General features: G+C 35.2%; 1 protein-coding gene across 1 annotated transcript in view; it reads left to right on the top strand.

Annotated features, from left to right (window-relative positions):
- The window catches only part of LOC136043969 (ATP-binding cassette sub-family C member 4-like), a 164,559-nt gene that overhangs the window by 101,632 nt on the left and 47,514 nt on the right, over nt 1-15,413 (top strand). The window contains exons 12-14 of the mRNA XM_065729052.1: nt 917-1,100; nt 3,788-3,957; nt 13,376-13,478. Coding sequence (XP_065585124.1) covers nt 917-1,100; nt 3,788-3,957; nt 13,376-13,478 — 457 coding nt within the window. The remainder of the gene's footprint in view (nt 1-916; nt 1,101-3,787; nt 3,958-13,375; nt 13,479-15,413) is intronic.

Raw genomic sequence — 15,413 nt, 5'->3', positions numbered from 1 at the left:
TATGAAGTAATCAAAGTCCAAAAATGTGTCAAAAATGAAAATGAAGAGCAAAGACACGGGCGGCTAGAAGATATGCTGAAACGACAATTAGAGCTTGTGAAAAATGAAAATGGAGGGGAAAGACACACGCGGTTAAAGACAGGTGATCCCAAGCATTTGAGTGAGTCAAAAATACAAATGAAGAGCAAAAACACACGCGCTTAGAAAAAAAGTGGCGACGTGTCAAAAACGAAAATGAAGAGCAACAGCGCGGTTAGAAGACATATGGCACCGAGCGCCTCAGAAAGTCAAAAATGAAAATGAAGAGCAAAGACAAACATGTTTAGAAGAAATGCGACACCGAGCATGTGAGAGGGTCAATGGAAATCAACCTGGGCACCGAGAATCGAAACGTGTCAAAATTGGAAATGATAGCGATGATGATTAGGTTTAGGATTTTGAGATGGATAAGGTCATCAATGCCTACAATACCTTTGTCTAAAAAACAAAAGTTTGGCGATATGTATTTCATAATGACGAAAGACGGGCCGAGGTAATACGAACCAAACAAATTGAAAATGATAGCGATGATTATTGGGTTTTGGATTTTGACATGGATAAGGTCATCAATGCCTACCGTACCTTTGAAAATCGGAAACCTGGACTTGATAAATCGTTGGAAGAAAATGAAGATTTTGTCCTCCCCCCCCCCCACCTGAACAATGAAAAAAAAAACAAAGGTTCGGTGACATGTCTACCGTAATGTCAAAAGACAAGCTGAGGCAAAAGTTAAAGGTACAATAAAGAATCTAATTTTACAAAGGTACTACTTCTAATTTAAGGTTTATTTGGATGTCATGACATCAAAAAAAGGCTCAAATTGTCTGCTTTCCCGGGACTATATATACTTTAATTTCTAATTTAAATTTGTTTTTAGGGCATTGTACATGGATGCTGATATATATTTGCTTGATGACCCTCTGTCGGCGGTTGATGCACATGTTAGTAGAGTCTTGTTTGACGAGGCCATCAAAGGATTTTTGAAGAACAAACTGAAAGTACTTGTCACACATCAAATTCAATACGTAAAGGAAGCTGACAAAATTCTTATACTTAAAGAGGTACAAGCATTGTAATTTCTAGAGGTATCTTGTACACTTGCAAATCTTACATTTCTAATTTTTTTCACCTTTATGAGATCTTTTTTCTCTGGATAAATAATAACCTGACAGAATATATTTTAGTGCATCCTTTGCATTCATATGGTTTAATCCTTTTTTTCTTCATCAAGGCCTATTTTTCCTGAATTTTGATCTACTGTAATCTGAAATAGGTTTTGACTATTTTGTAATTCAAAATCGTGAGATAACATTATCTAATCTACTATGACAAGTTCTATTTAGCTCCACTAAATGCATATGACTAAAAATTTCGATGTCCTACTCATTTGGAAAAACGACAAGAAGAGGTCTTCATGCCCTATGGTAGTAGCTTTGTTGGATACTCTAGAGAATTTATCCATTTGTGAAAACGAATGCGTTGAATGATCACTGGTAAATTTGAAACTGAAATCAATTTTATTCTTCGTGAGGCCTTATATCTGGGAGAATAAATCGTGAATTTGGCCAATTTATGGAATTCTTAGGAGATGAGAGTGGAGCATACGCGTCTCTGTTGGACTTCTTACGATGATGACCTGCCATCAGTAAATCAAAAGAAGAAGAGTAATAGACACAGTTTATAATTAGAGAGTGAAAGAAGCAGGTTATTTAGGGTCTTGGGAATAAAAATATGATTAATTTCTTAAAGATAAAGCCCAAATAAAAGAATGTGAGATTTGAAAACTAACAGTCTTAGAAGTTAAAAATCGTCTCGAAAGAATATACAGTGGGAATTAGAGGAGATCAGATTACAGCAGGAGTCCGATCTTTTGTGCTTCCATTTTAATTAAAAAAGATAAGGCCAAGCTCGAAGCCAAATTTAAACATATATAAAATATTATATGAAGTGAATGAAAATGTTGAGCAGGGATTGGGGTATTACTTACTGGGTAAGTCATTAATAAAATCTTAATTTTTGTGTAATAAAGTGGAGCTTTTAATTGGGGGAGATGGGTATTCGAATCCACTGTCTGTGTGCTACCACATTGTAAAACAAACTGACTTAAATTCAAATATGACTTTCTAATAGTAGCCTCAATCCTTAGTAGCTAGAAATGCAAGTTTTTACCAATATTTCTATAGACTTCTTTTATCTTTTCCCGCCTTTCCGACTTTGTTTGATCCCGTTGAGTTTCTTTAGTTCCATCCGACTTCAGTTTGTTGTTTTTGACTTTTTGTTAACTGTTCTAAATTTTTGTTTTTATTCTTTTGAACTTCCCTTAGCCTCTATCGACTTTCTTACTCCATTTTGACTTTATTTACTCCATTTAAATTTCCTCTAGTTCGTTCTGACCCTCTTTATAAGCTTCCTACTGTGCTTGTTCTTACTGACTTCCGTTTGTTTCTTCTGACTTTCTTAGTCACTTCTTGCATTCCTCATTTCTTTGACTCTTCTTACAGTTTTTTTTACTCCATTAGTACTTCCTATTATCTGTTCTGACCCTTTCAACTTTGTTTGGTCTCTTTGAACTTCCTTTCGTTCCTTTCGTGCCTTCCGACATTCTTAGCACCATCCAAATTCGATCCCTGGGCCATCGTATTTTCATATTTTTTAAATTTCAGTGTTTTTACCAACCTCTATTCGTTTTTTCGGACTTCCTTTAGTCCATTAAGACTTGCTTAGTCCCTTCCAGTATCCTCCTATTCCTTTGAAATTCATTTAACCCCTCCGGACCTTTCTTAGTCCCTTCGACTTTATTTACTCCATTCGGACTTCCTTTAGTTCTTTCTCACCGTCTCAATTTTCTTTGTACTTTTGATTTTCCTTTTGCCCCTTCTGACTTTCTTTACTCCAGCTAGATATCCTTTGCTCCTGTCTGACTTTTCCAACTTTGGTCAGTCTCTCAGCTTTTTTTCTACTTTCCGACATTTCAACAAAAAGTACTCCAAATTCATATTTCAGGAAGGGGTGTAGCCGGCAAACCAGCAAGACTTTTCTAATGTAATTTGATATGCTAAAAATGCAGATACAGATTTCATATTATGTACAGTAATATAATTCTATCACCTATTAGTTTCTTAATTACATAATTCAGCGATTACATAAGCTCAAGCTGGTAATAACCCCTCTGTCAAATCTGTTAAATTGAATTACAGTGAAACAACGGGTGTCTGTGTTCACCTAATTCTGTATTTTTAAAAAAAAATATATAAAAAAAAGGCTATAGAAAAGTGGCACTATGCGCCACTATATTACCAACTTAATTTTATTATTCGACTCGTTGAAAACATTGAGGGGATTACCCTGCCTCCCGTCACACGTGACGTTCCTGCTGTCAACTTGAACATTTCACACCAGAACAGCCCTTGTGATTGAAAACTCTTCATCCAGGTGTTCTTCAGAAGATTTTCCTGTCTGAACTACCTTTAAGTTTTTTTTCTTTTTTTTTATAGATAACTTGGAACCAAACTCTGAGTCAGAACCAAGTAAATTTAAAATTGGCCTTTGGACTTGATTTGGTGCCGACAGCTATGCTGCTAATTTTATATGCGTGGATAATTTGGCAGGTTTCCCAGGGGGGTACAATAGACCCACAAAAAGGTGTTGTTTTGCCATTTCGATGTCGCGGATATTGGCATTAATTATACCAAATATGTAAAAATTTAATGTTTGATTATCTGCAATGAATTTATCAATTTATTTTAAGGGTCGAATTAAAGGTTTTGGGACTTACAGTGAAATGTCTAACTCAGGAATTGATCTTGGCCAGTTTTTAGAGAATAAAGAGGCAGAAGAAGAGGATTCTGAAATTGAAACGGAAGATATGAATATGTTTTCTGATGACACCTATTCATCGGTCGGAAAACATAGCCTCAGGTATGTTCCATTTATTATGTTTTCATTTTTAATGTCGTCTACCCTAATAAAATTTTGTCACTAAAAGATGTTTTTCTGCGAGAGCCAAACTATTTCTAACACTGTTAGTCAAAATTCTCTTATTTATTCTTTCTTTTATATTTTGCAGTGTACTGAAATCGAATATAGGTTGATTTTCGATATTTTATTCTTTATTTTTGTGACAGTCTGATAAAATGAATGATAATTACCCTCTATATGTACTAGCAAAAAATGCACCATAGCCATTCTCCTCCAAGTATTTTTAAGAGAATAAGTTTTTCTTGAGAAATATTCTAGGAAGACTTCATAGAACTTTGTTTTCAATTATATCGTGCTAGTCTTCACAAATTGGCTTGTAAACATTGTGTTTTGCAGATTAGATTTTCAAACAGAAGCTAGATTGGGCAAACCAGTTGATTTGGTGCTATTTCTAACAAACTTTTTTTATAGTGAAAATTTGTTTAGAATTTAATGGTAAAACAGAGGCAGCTGCAAATTTTTTCCAAGAAGATGATTTCCAAATTTCCAAATTTCCTCGGAAATTTTTTCCAAGAAGGACGATGAGATGCCAAAATTCTTCTGATGGCTGAAAGGATTTAAGGAATCAAATTTTGCAAAAGCCGATTTTTTCAGAAAATTGGAGTTTCTGTGGATGCTGTAAAATCTCTAACTTCGATCACCTAGTAGGGAAGGGGAGGGGGAGTGAAGCTTTTTCTTGCAGGTGTTACAAGATATTTTTGTTCAAATGAGATTTGTAGTCCTTGATTTTAAACTCAGAAGCTTCTGTCGATTAGATGATCTGTTTAGCCATTCTAATTTTGTCCTCTAAAGTTTTGAAAGTTTTGATTTTGTTTTAACTTATTTTTTCCAAGATATGTTCAATCCACTTTTGTCAGTTGAGTAGACACTAAGAAACGATGTTTAGATACCAATACTAAAGCTTCAACATAGTAAACAGCGAGCCACAGCCCCTGATAACCAGAAGTTTCAAAAAACATTTTCGCGGTTAGGTACTGGCAAGTGAAAAAATTGCCATTGGTTGTTCATTCAGGAATGGTAACTATTATTTTGATCAATCTTGACATTGAAGTGTATTTTCAAACATGGTTTATTAGAATTAAAAAGAAAGTCTGATACCCTCGAAAATCCATCCAGTCCAAATGAAAAGTTTTGTGGTTAAAAAACCTATACATGAGAATTACATTTCTCTTGATATTGACCTAGAAGAAAAAAAATCACTTTTTTCAATGGGAAAAACTGAATTTCCTCGTCTTTTCCATCTCTTTCCGAGTGATCACATCTAGCCAGTGGTCAGATCCCCACCCTTCCCTCTCCAACTTCAAAGACCTTAACATAGTAGTGTTTTCTGCTATTTTGCTCCAGAAAACATAAGTGTTTGCCCGAAAAAGGCAAAATTGATAGAGAATGGACATTCAAGGATTACCAGTGAGTTTTTAATTCTAAAACTGTCCACAAAAGATGTTGAATCTCTTCTGCCATCTTAGCAAACAACATCAAAGGGCGTTTTCTGTCACTTTGTATCGCAAAATCTCAATCTTTACCTAAAAAGGCTCAAAATTTTGAGGAATGCAAATTGTAAGGGAGCTAATCTATTCTTCATGGTCTAAACCCTGTACAGAAGAGTTCTTAAGCTCTTGCTGTAAGAACGTTTAAATAGGCTTTTACTGCTATCTGTTATCGTCTGTTGAAATTAGAGACCCCTGAATTTTGAAATAGCTTAATCATGGCTGGGCTAAATTTGAGAACGCGTTACTCTGGACGTTCCTTCTAGGTTAGGATGAAGTAGGCCATCAAAGACACTTGCAAAAGAATCACGGTAGAAAGTGCAAACAAATATCTATCTGATACTTCTAACATCATCTAGTTTCTGAAGTCTCAATTTTCTTTTCTTTAAGGACTAGAAGATTACCCAAAGTCACAGAGAGATATTTAATTCCTTTATTAAATTCCACTACTTCTTGAAAATTTGTCTTTTTAAGTTTTTATGTAATTATTTTTTAACTGATTTTTAGCATACTACTGAGAGTATACTAGTGATTACCGACCCTTTACAGGGTCGGTATACAACACCTTTTATGCAAGGCCACCCATTCTTACAATTCTATTATGTACCTATTATGCTCTTTAAATGCATATGAGTGTGACGTCATTCACACTTTTTTTCAAGATCAAGGCTTTGAAGTATAGTCAGTCGAAGGGTGCACGTCCTGTCTATAATCCCCCAAAATATTACCATGTCCCACCGGTAAGGCCTACATCCCACTTTCGTAATCACGGGGGTAGAGTCTTATCTAGGAAACGGGGGATAGGGGGGGTTGCAAAACAACTGAAAGTGACTATAAAAAAAGGTAAAAGGATACGGCATTAGACTTTACAGTCCCTACCGGCGGTGCTGATCTCCGTTTCCTGGCCCTTCAGCCAGGAAGTGCAATGGGGGGTTGGGGGCCAGCTATCCTGTGCTTTCGCACACCCTCCCTGTTTACCTTCCCCAGATTTCTCCAGGTACCCATTTAGAGCTGGCGACTCTGGCTAAGTTTACAGAGTCACGCCACTGACCCCCGTCCCAAACTGAAGAATTGGGTACACCGGGATTCGAACCCGCGTCCTCTCAGACAAGGGATCTCGAACCCGGCGCTCCAACCCACTCGGCCAGGACGATATAGTAACTGTGAGTGACTGTAACTATAACTGTGAGTGACTGTGATATAGTAACTGTGACTGTAACTGTAGTGACTATAGTAACTACAGAAGTACAGTTTCTTGTGTAGCAATGGAATTAGAATTTTGTTGATAATATTACCGTAGGTTACTTAGATCATAGCATTTACAAAAGATAATCTGATCATCGTTGGTCTTGATGAATAATCGATGGTGGTCAGGGAATTGCCCCTTCGACTTTCAATTGTAGTTTTAACTGAACTTGATAAGTATTTGCTGAAACTAAAGGGGGTGAAAAAAGGAAGACAATCACAATGTCAAGTAAATTTTCTTCTTTTCTTAGTTCCAATAATCAGTAAAAAATGGATTGGTCAGCAATATCCTCAAAATAGAAGGAATTTAGATGGTCAAACAATTTTCTCATGGTTTATTGTTTCATCGATAGTGAATCAATCTTCATAGTAAATCATAAATTAACACATAATAAAACCCTAGCAATCGAAACAAATGGAAATTAATGAAAAAAAAAATTATTTATCAGAGCTTAAGACAAGGAGAAATAAAGTCATATAATCTACCATTGAATCTTAGAATGAACAAAATTAAATGATAGTCAGAAAAACAGAAATTAAAACAAATAGTTACGTTCAACGTAAAGATAAAAGGCGCTTGGATAGAAGTATCAAACTGTTCGTGGTAACGAGCTGTAAGTAAGAAGCGACTCGGCTGGTCGAGTTTCAGTAACTGAAACTCTAAAATACTAACATTTGATACCGATAGATGTATCAAAAGAGTTGGCTTATCACGCTGATTAAACAAAAAAAAAAAATGTCTTTAACTGAAAGTAAGGAGTGACATTAAAACTTAAAAAGAACAGAAATCATTCCGTATATGAAATGGTCTGTCCCCTCCTCAACGCCCCTCTCTTTACGCTAAAGTTAGACTCTTTCTCAGGACTTTTCTTTATAAAACAATAAAAAACTTCAGCGTAAAGAGTGGCGTCTTGAGGAGGGGACAGTCCCCTTCATATACGGAATAATTTCTGTTCGTTTTGAGTTTTAATATCGCTCCTTACTTTCAGTTAAAAAAACTTGTTTTTTCTTTTTTAGTTTCTGAAAGTTTTTGGATTAATGCAGGTTTTAAATTTGGCTCACCGTACATGAATGATTAGAACAAAATTTACATATTAATTTTACTTTTTTTAAACTAATAATAACCGTATAATAACCTAAGTTTGATTTTTGTTTCAGTTGTTTAAGAATGGCTCCTGAATCACAAAGACTATTTAATTAGAATAATAGCCTCTTTTAAAAGTTTAAAAAAGAAACTTCAGCGTAAGGCAACTTATCTCATATACGTAATGTTTTCCGTTCGTTTTAAGTTTAATGTTGCTTTCTGCTCTTAGTTGAAAAACTTGTTTCTTTTATTGCTGATCGTTTTTAAATTATGTCAGGAAATCCAGCTCCCCCTCTGTGTAAAATTCCCTTCCCCCACGAGAAATTTCTTATTGGAGAGATTCTCACACGTAACCTAAATTAGCAATATTTGTGGAATTAATTTTGTAAGGCATAGTAACAAAACGACCAAAGAGGTCGAAACTTATGAAAATGAGAGTCACAAGTTGAGCAATTTTCAAATGACTGAAATAAATATAAGAAAAGATCTTTGATATATATATACATATATATATATATATATATATATATATATATATATATATATATATATATATATATATATATATATATATATATATTTATATATATATATATATATATATATATATATATATATTGTGTGTGTGTGTGTGTGTGTGTAATAGTTTATGTTCGTTTTAAGTTTTAATGTTATTCCTTACTTTCAGCTGGAAAAAACTTTTTTTTGTTTTGTTTTTTAATAACAACCACAAGCCGAACACATACAATATCTTTGGTTTATTATCACATAAAAATCATATTTATGAAGCTGCTTAAGGTAAAATTAAATGCTATCATTGGCTGGAAAATAACACAAACAAATTATTGCTTATATCGGCCATTATTTTACAAAATTCACACTTTAGCGTAAAGAGCGAGATATTGTCGAGGGGGTGAACTTCCTCATATGCGTAATATGAGGGAGTTCGCTCCCTCGTCAATACCTTGCTCTTTGTGCTAAAGTTCGAATTGTGTTCCAATTCTTTAAGAATAAGCCCTGAATCACAAACGTCGTTTAATTAGAGTAAGTAGCTCTTTTGAAATTACTAAAAATGGTTCAGTGTAAGGCATTGACGCATTGACGAGGGGATGAACCCTCTCATATGTGTGATAATTTCTGTTCGGTTTAAGTTTTAATGTTACTCCTTACTTTCAGTTGAAAAAATCTTGGTGGGGACTGAAGGGGGGCTTGATATCCAGCCCCCCGCTCCTTCATGAAAATTATCATTCTCATGAAAATTTTTCCACGGAAAGATTTTCCAACGTAACGTAATCCCCCTGGCACCCCACCGGAAAAAATACCCCCTGGAAATGTCTGTAAAACTTACCAGTAATAAAGGCTATACGCTAACAATGGGGAAAGTTCACAACCTGCAGCCCTTCCCCCTGGAACTGAGGGGAATTAGTCGTCGTCAAAGACATAGTGTTAGATATTTCGACTATGCTGAACCAAATGGCTATCTAAGAGTTTCGGTTGGGTGACTTGGGAAAAAATCTTGGGAGGGTGCCTAGTTGCCCTCCAATTTTTTGGTCACTTAAAAAGGGCTCTAGAACTTTAAACTTCCGCTTGAATGAGCCCTTTCGCGAATTTCTACGACCACTGGGTTGATACGATCACCCCTGAAAAAAAAAATAAACACGCATCCGTAATGTTTCTTATGGAAAAAAAGTGCAAAATTCCACATTTGTGCATATAGGAGCTTGAAACCTCTACAGTAGGCTCTCTGATAAGTGTGATTTTCTTAATTTGACGGTGGGATTTTCATTATGATTCTGTGACTGCTAGGGGATGATTTCCCGTTCTTTCGAAAATAAGACACATTTTCTCAGGCTCGTAACTTTCGATGGGTCTGACTAAACTTGATGAAACTTATATATTTAAAACCAGCATAAGAATCTGATTCTTTTAATGTATTTATTGGTATCAAAATTATGTTTTTTAGAGTTCCGATTACTATTGAGCCGGGTTGCTCCTTACTGACAGTTCGTTTCCATGAACTGTTTGATTCCAAATATACAAGTTTCATTACGTTTCGTCCTACCCATCAAAAGCTACGAGCCTGAGAAAATTTGTCCTATTTTCAAAAAGGGAGAAAGACCCTCAAGAAATCATAGAATTCTAATGAAAATCACATCATCAGATTAAGTAAATCAAAGAACCCTTACAGTAGAGGTTTCAAGCTCCTATCTTCAAAAATATGGAATTTTATAATTTTTGCCAGAAGAAAGATCACAGATGCGTTTTTTTCAGGAGTGATTATATCGATCCAGTGGGCCTAGAAAGTCGGGAGAGGGCTCATTCTAACAGAAATGAAAAGTTCTAGTGCCCTTTTTAAGTGACCAAAAAAATTGGAGGGAAACTAGGCCCTTCCCATGCCCCGTTTTTCTCACAATCGTCGGAGCAAAATTTTGAGATAGCTATTTTGTTCAGCATAAACGAAAGGCCTAGCAACCATATCTTTGAAGATTGCTTGACCTCCCCTAACCCCTGGGGAAAGATCTTCAAATCGTGAAATTTACACATTGTTTATCTATAGTACTTGTTATTGGGAAGTATTCATTCATATTAAGGTTGGGGATAGGGGGACGAATTTTCTGCTGGGGAGATTTTGCAAGGAAAGAAAATACCTTGGAAAAGAAAGTTTCCAGAGAATGAGCTTTTTAGGCGTAATTTTACACTGGAGGAATTTGTCAGAATTCCTACACTAAATTTCTTTACATGTCTTGCTTTCTCTTCATCGCTTCAATTTTACGTTTGGAGATTTTAAGATTAATTGTCTGGGGTAAACTTTTGCCAGGATTAAATTTTCCAGAGGATATTCCCGTGGGGAGGGGATCTTTTCGTGGAAGTGGAGCCGGTTATCCTGGCGATATTTTAAAAACGACCAAAAATTAAATAAAAAATAAGATTTTTCAACTGAAAATAAGGAGCAACATTAAACCTTAAAACGAACAGAAATTATTACGTATATGAGGGGGGTTTCCCCCTCCTCAAGACCTTCCTCTTTACGCTAAATTTTAAAATTTGTCGCAATTCTTTAAAAACGACTCCTGAAACACAAGGGTTGTCTAGTTATAACAATAAGTAACTTTTATAAAGTGCTGAAAACTTTAGCGTGAAGAGCGATGTGTTGAGGAGGGGGAAATCCCCCTCATATACGTAATAAATTCTGTTGGTTTCAATATTTACTGTTGCTCCTTACTCTCAGTCGAAAAAAAACTATTTTTTTATTTAATTAATTACCAAAAACGAGTTTTTAGTTTGAGCAGTGTTTTTTTTTTCAATTACATCAACAACAGTGCACAAAAGGAATGACATCACAGGCCAAATTCCCTCTCTTCTTTATTTGTGTCTATTCACTTATTTTTGTCCCCTCTCTCCTTTTTTGGCCAGTTTTTATCTTCTGAACTTTTTTATTGACTTTATGCAGTTAAATAATTAGCACCTTTTAGTGTCCCTTTTAATTATGGCACTTGGTATCCACCAAGTGACATATAGCAATCGTAAATTCTGTCGGTCGGTCTGTCAGTCTGTCTGTCCCGGTTTTGCTAGTTTAGGTACTTCCAGGTAAGCTAGGACGAAAAAGTTTGGCTGGCGTATCAGGAACCAGACCAGATTTAATTAGAATTAAATTGTTTCCCCGATTCGACTATCTGGGGGGGGGGAGTGGGGGTATGGTTAAATCGGAAAAAATAGAAAAAAACGAGGTATTGTTAACTTACGAACAGGTGATCGGATCTTAATGAAATTTGATATTTAGAAGGATATCCTGTCTCAGAGTTCTTGCTTTAAATCCCGACCGGATCCGGTGACATTGGGGGGAGTTCGGGGGAACCTAAAATCTTGGAAAACGCTGAGAGTGGAGGGATCGGGATGAAACTCGGCGGAAAAATAATCAGAAGTCCTAGATACGTGATTGACATAACTGGAACAGATCCGTTCTATTTGGAGGAGTTGGGGGGAGGGTTAATTCTGAAAAATTCAGAATTTTTGGAAAACCTGAAAATTGAGGTATCTTATGAATAGGTGATCGGATCTTAATGAAACTTGATATATAGAAGGATCTTATGTTTCAGATGATTCCTTTTCAATTTGAATTGGATCCGGAGAAATAGGGGACTGGAGGGGGGAAACAGAAATCTTGGAAACCGGAAATCATGGAAAACGCTTGAAGAATAAGCACAAGTTATAGGTACGTGATTGTTATAATTGGAATCGATCCGTTCTCTTTGGGGGAGTTGGGGGATGTTAATTTGGAAAAATGAGAACAATTGAGGTATTCCAACTAGATCTGTTGATATTGGGGAGGAGCTGAAGGGGAAAACCGGAAATCTTGGAAAACGCTTAAAGTGGAGAAATCGGGATGAAACTTGGTGGATAGAATAAGCAAATGTCATAGATATGATTGACGTTACCCTACTTGATCCGCTCTCTTTGTGGGATTTAGGGGAGGTTGGGCTCAGTGCTTTGGCGAGTTTGGTGCTTCTGGACGTGCTAGGACAGTGAAAATTGGTAGGTGTGTCAGGGAGCTGCACAAATTTACTTGATAAAGTCGTTTTCCCCGATTCGACCATCTTGAAGGCTGAAGGGAGAGGAAAAATTGGAAAAAATTATGTATTTATAATTTACGAGTGGGTGATCGGATGTTAATGAATTTTGATATTTAGAAGGACGTTGTGACTCAGAGCTCTTATTTTAAATCCCGACAGGCATTGAGCCTCTGATTTTCCTTTTAAATTAACCTATTAATTCTTAGAATTTTGCTAGAGCTCATACCATATGAGCTCTTGGCTCTTCCGGCCTCATCACAAGTGCCATATGATCTCTTAGCTCTTGTTATTATTCAAGATGATTGGAAAGAATTAGTGAAAGGTGACTGATTGTTTAATATATAATAACATTAATTATTTGTAATCTCAGTAAATCTTGATTTTGTGAAATTATAATTATAAAAGAGGAAATCTTTGCATTGATTTTTTTTTTCAGTAAAACGCAAATGGTACTATGATTTTTAGAAAGTTTAGGGGGGTGATATAGCTCAACGTCTGTTTTTGTGCTCTCTGTTCGCTCTAAATTGGAATGGATTATTCACTTCATTTTTTTTTCTCATTTTTTAGTTAACATAATATTACTTAAATCCTACTTAGATTATCTTACTTATTTTATCTTTGTTTTGGCTTTAATTTTTTCATTAGTAGCAATTTAAGTTCAAGTTAAGATTGAAATTTTCAAGACTTTGTTTCTATTCACCTTAGTCTTTTTTTTGTGAAACGCTTTTATGTAATAGTCTGTGAATATTCGTTGTTTTCATTGAAGATTTTATGTTTGTCGTGCTTATGAAAATATTATGGATGTTATGCCTTGTTTCATATTCATGACTAACAAAAAAAAGTCCAAAGTTAGACACTTCCATATCCAGAAAATGTAAGATTTTTCAACGAAGGAGTTACTTAAGCTTCGAATATTTCACTTACCAATAGACCTTTGTTTTCGACTTCTTAAAATTATGATTTTTTTTCAGGTCTCTGAGCGGTTCCATCTCTAGTCAAGGAATGAATTCAGCAAAATTTGCTAAAAATGGCAGCTTGATAAGGAATGGATCGGTCAAAAGTGTGTCTGATAAGGTGAAGTAGATAAACTCCAGCCACATTTGTAGTATCTTGAGTTAGTCCCCTTAAAAAATGTCGTAAAAAGGGCTGGTTGATTTTAACTATATAACGGAAAATATTTCAGTATTATGATTGAATGATTTTTAATGCTTTGGTTGTTACTGTGGGAATCTGCCGTAGTTTTGGTCAAGAATTCCTTGTGACCAGGTAATTCCTTGTGAAACTTTGGAATGTATGTAACATCCCGTGAAAGTTTGGAATTTTTTCCCCTCCCTCCTCCGCCCTCTTCAAGTGAACTAGATCTTAAATTGTTTCTAAAAGATACTTTAGACCGTAGCTTTTGAGAAAGTAGACAAAAAATTAATTGATGAAAAAAAGGAACAACGAAGATAGAAAGATTCAAAAACGAAGAATGAAGAAAGAATATAAAACAAACGAAAGTGCCAAAGAGAAACTAGCAGGAATTGCTAGATTTTAGAATATAGTTTATTTAGGTCAATAGTTTGAAAAATTTAATTTCAAGTAGAGTTGGGGGGGGGGTGAGATTAGAAGGAAGAATCTGATTTCTAGATTCTTTGTTGGATTGTCGTTACAGATCAAATTACTTATTTTGTTAAAAAAGTAAAGAAAAGGTTGGTTATGAATTTGATCAGAGTTTGATTTTAGCTTCGTACTGAAATTATGGACAACATATGCGCAGTAATTTGATATGCACAGTAATACATAGCAATTTGATCAAATTGCTACGTATTTGTTAAATATAAAGTGTTGAGAATTAAGAAACTATCAAAAGTATAAAATTTTGTGTTTTTGGTCCTAGGCTAGTCCCAGCGGGGACTGGTTAGACTCTCCTCAACCTGGCAGGTTAAACGGGCCATAAAAGTACCGCCGTTTCGGTCTTTGTGCACGGAAACGCAAAGTTATTGCTTACATTCCCTCCTTAAGGCACGAGTAGGGGTAGGTTAAAGCATTTGTAATAATAAGGAATCGAAAGACACACCAGAATTTTGTCTGTCAAAGGCATACTGATTTACGTTCAAACTTGGATAGACAATTTTCAGTCTAAAGTATTACTTCGAATCAGACAACTATTCTGGAGTTATTATTTATACTCTTAGAATAGCTGGAGCTCACCCTCTCAAAGAATATTGCGGGTTTTCCCCTCCCTCCTGAACAGGTTCAAAAATTTTATTCAGAGGCAAATTTTTGATCATCTTTTCTGGCGCCGTCAGGATTCTACTTGAGAGGCAATAGAATGCTTGTTTTAGCCCCCTTCTTGACTTCCACCTATTTGGCGTATCAATGAATCCATAGTATCAATGATCGTTAGAGACAAGTTTATCTTCTTAATTGACCAGACCATCCCACTCCTTCTCAAGGCGTATTTTATTTATCTTTTCGCTGTTACGTAAATTATGTTTGTCTCTGCGATTATGAGGATTAGTATATAGTAATAAGGATCAATGTAATCATGACATAGGAACAAAAAACAACTGAAGAAATGTTATACAACTTCAGAAAGATTTAAGATGTTTTTTTTTTTTTTTATTTAGGTCAGATATTTGTATTTGATTGTCCTAAAAAGATAAAGAAATATCGTCTTCCTTTAGCTTCTTATATATTCTGAAACTTTTTCATATCAATGATTTTCCCTGCTTGTAGCACAATTTTTATCTTTTCTTTTAATTTTTTTATGTTTTTGGTTTTAGGTCCTTCCTTATTAAGTCTCTACATACTTGGATGTGCCTCACTTAAAATGAAATCAAAAACGATAAGGGATCCTCTCTAGGCTGAATTATAATTTTACAATTTGCTTATTGTGCTCTCTAAGAATAATATTTTTTTGTTTTATGCGAAATAATTGATTTTGGAAAAGGAATTTAAGCAATGCTTCATGTATAAAGAATAGCAAAGTTTCGTAATTAGTGTAACTAGTTACCACAAATTAAT

This window comes from Artemia franciscana, chromosome 2, assembly GCF_032884065.1.
Source record: "Artemia franciscana chromosome 2, ASM3288406v1, whole genome shotgun sequence".
NCBI lineage: Eukaryota > Metazoa > Arthropoda > Branchiopoda > Anostraca > Artemiidae > Artemia > Artemia franciscana.
Note: the sequence above shows the minus strand (reverse complement) of the source record. Positions and strands in the feature narration are given on the sequence as shown.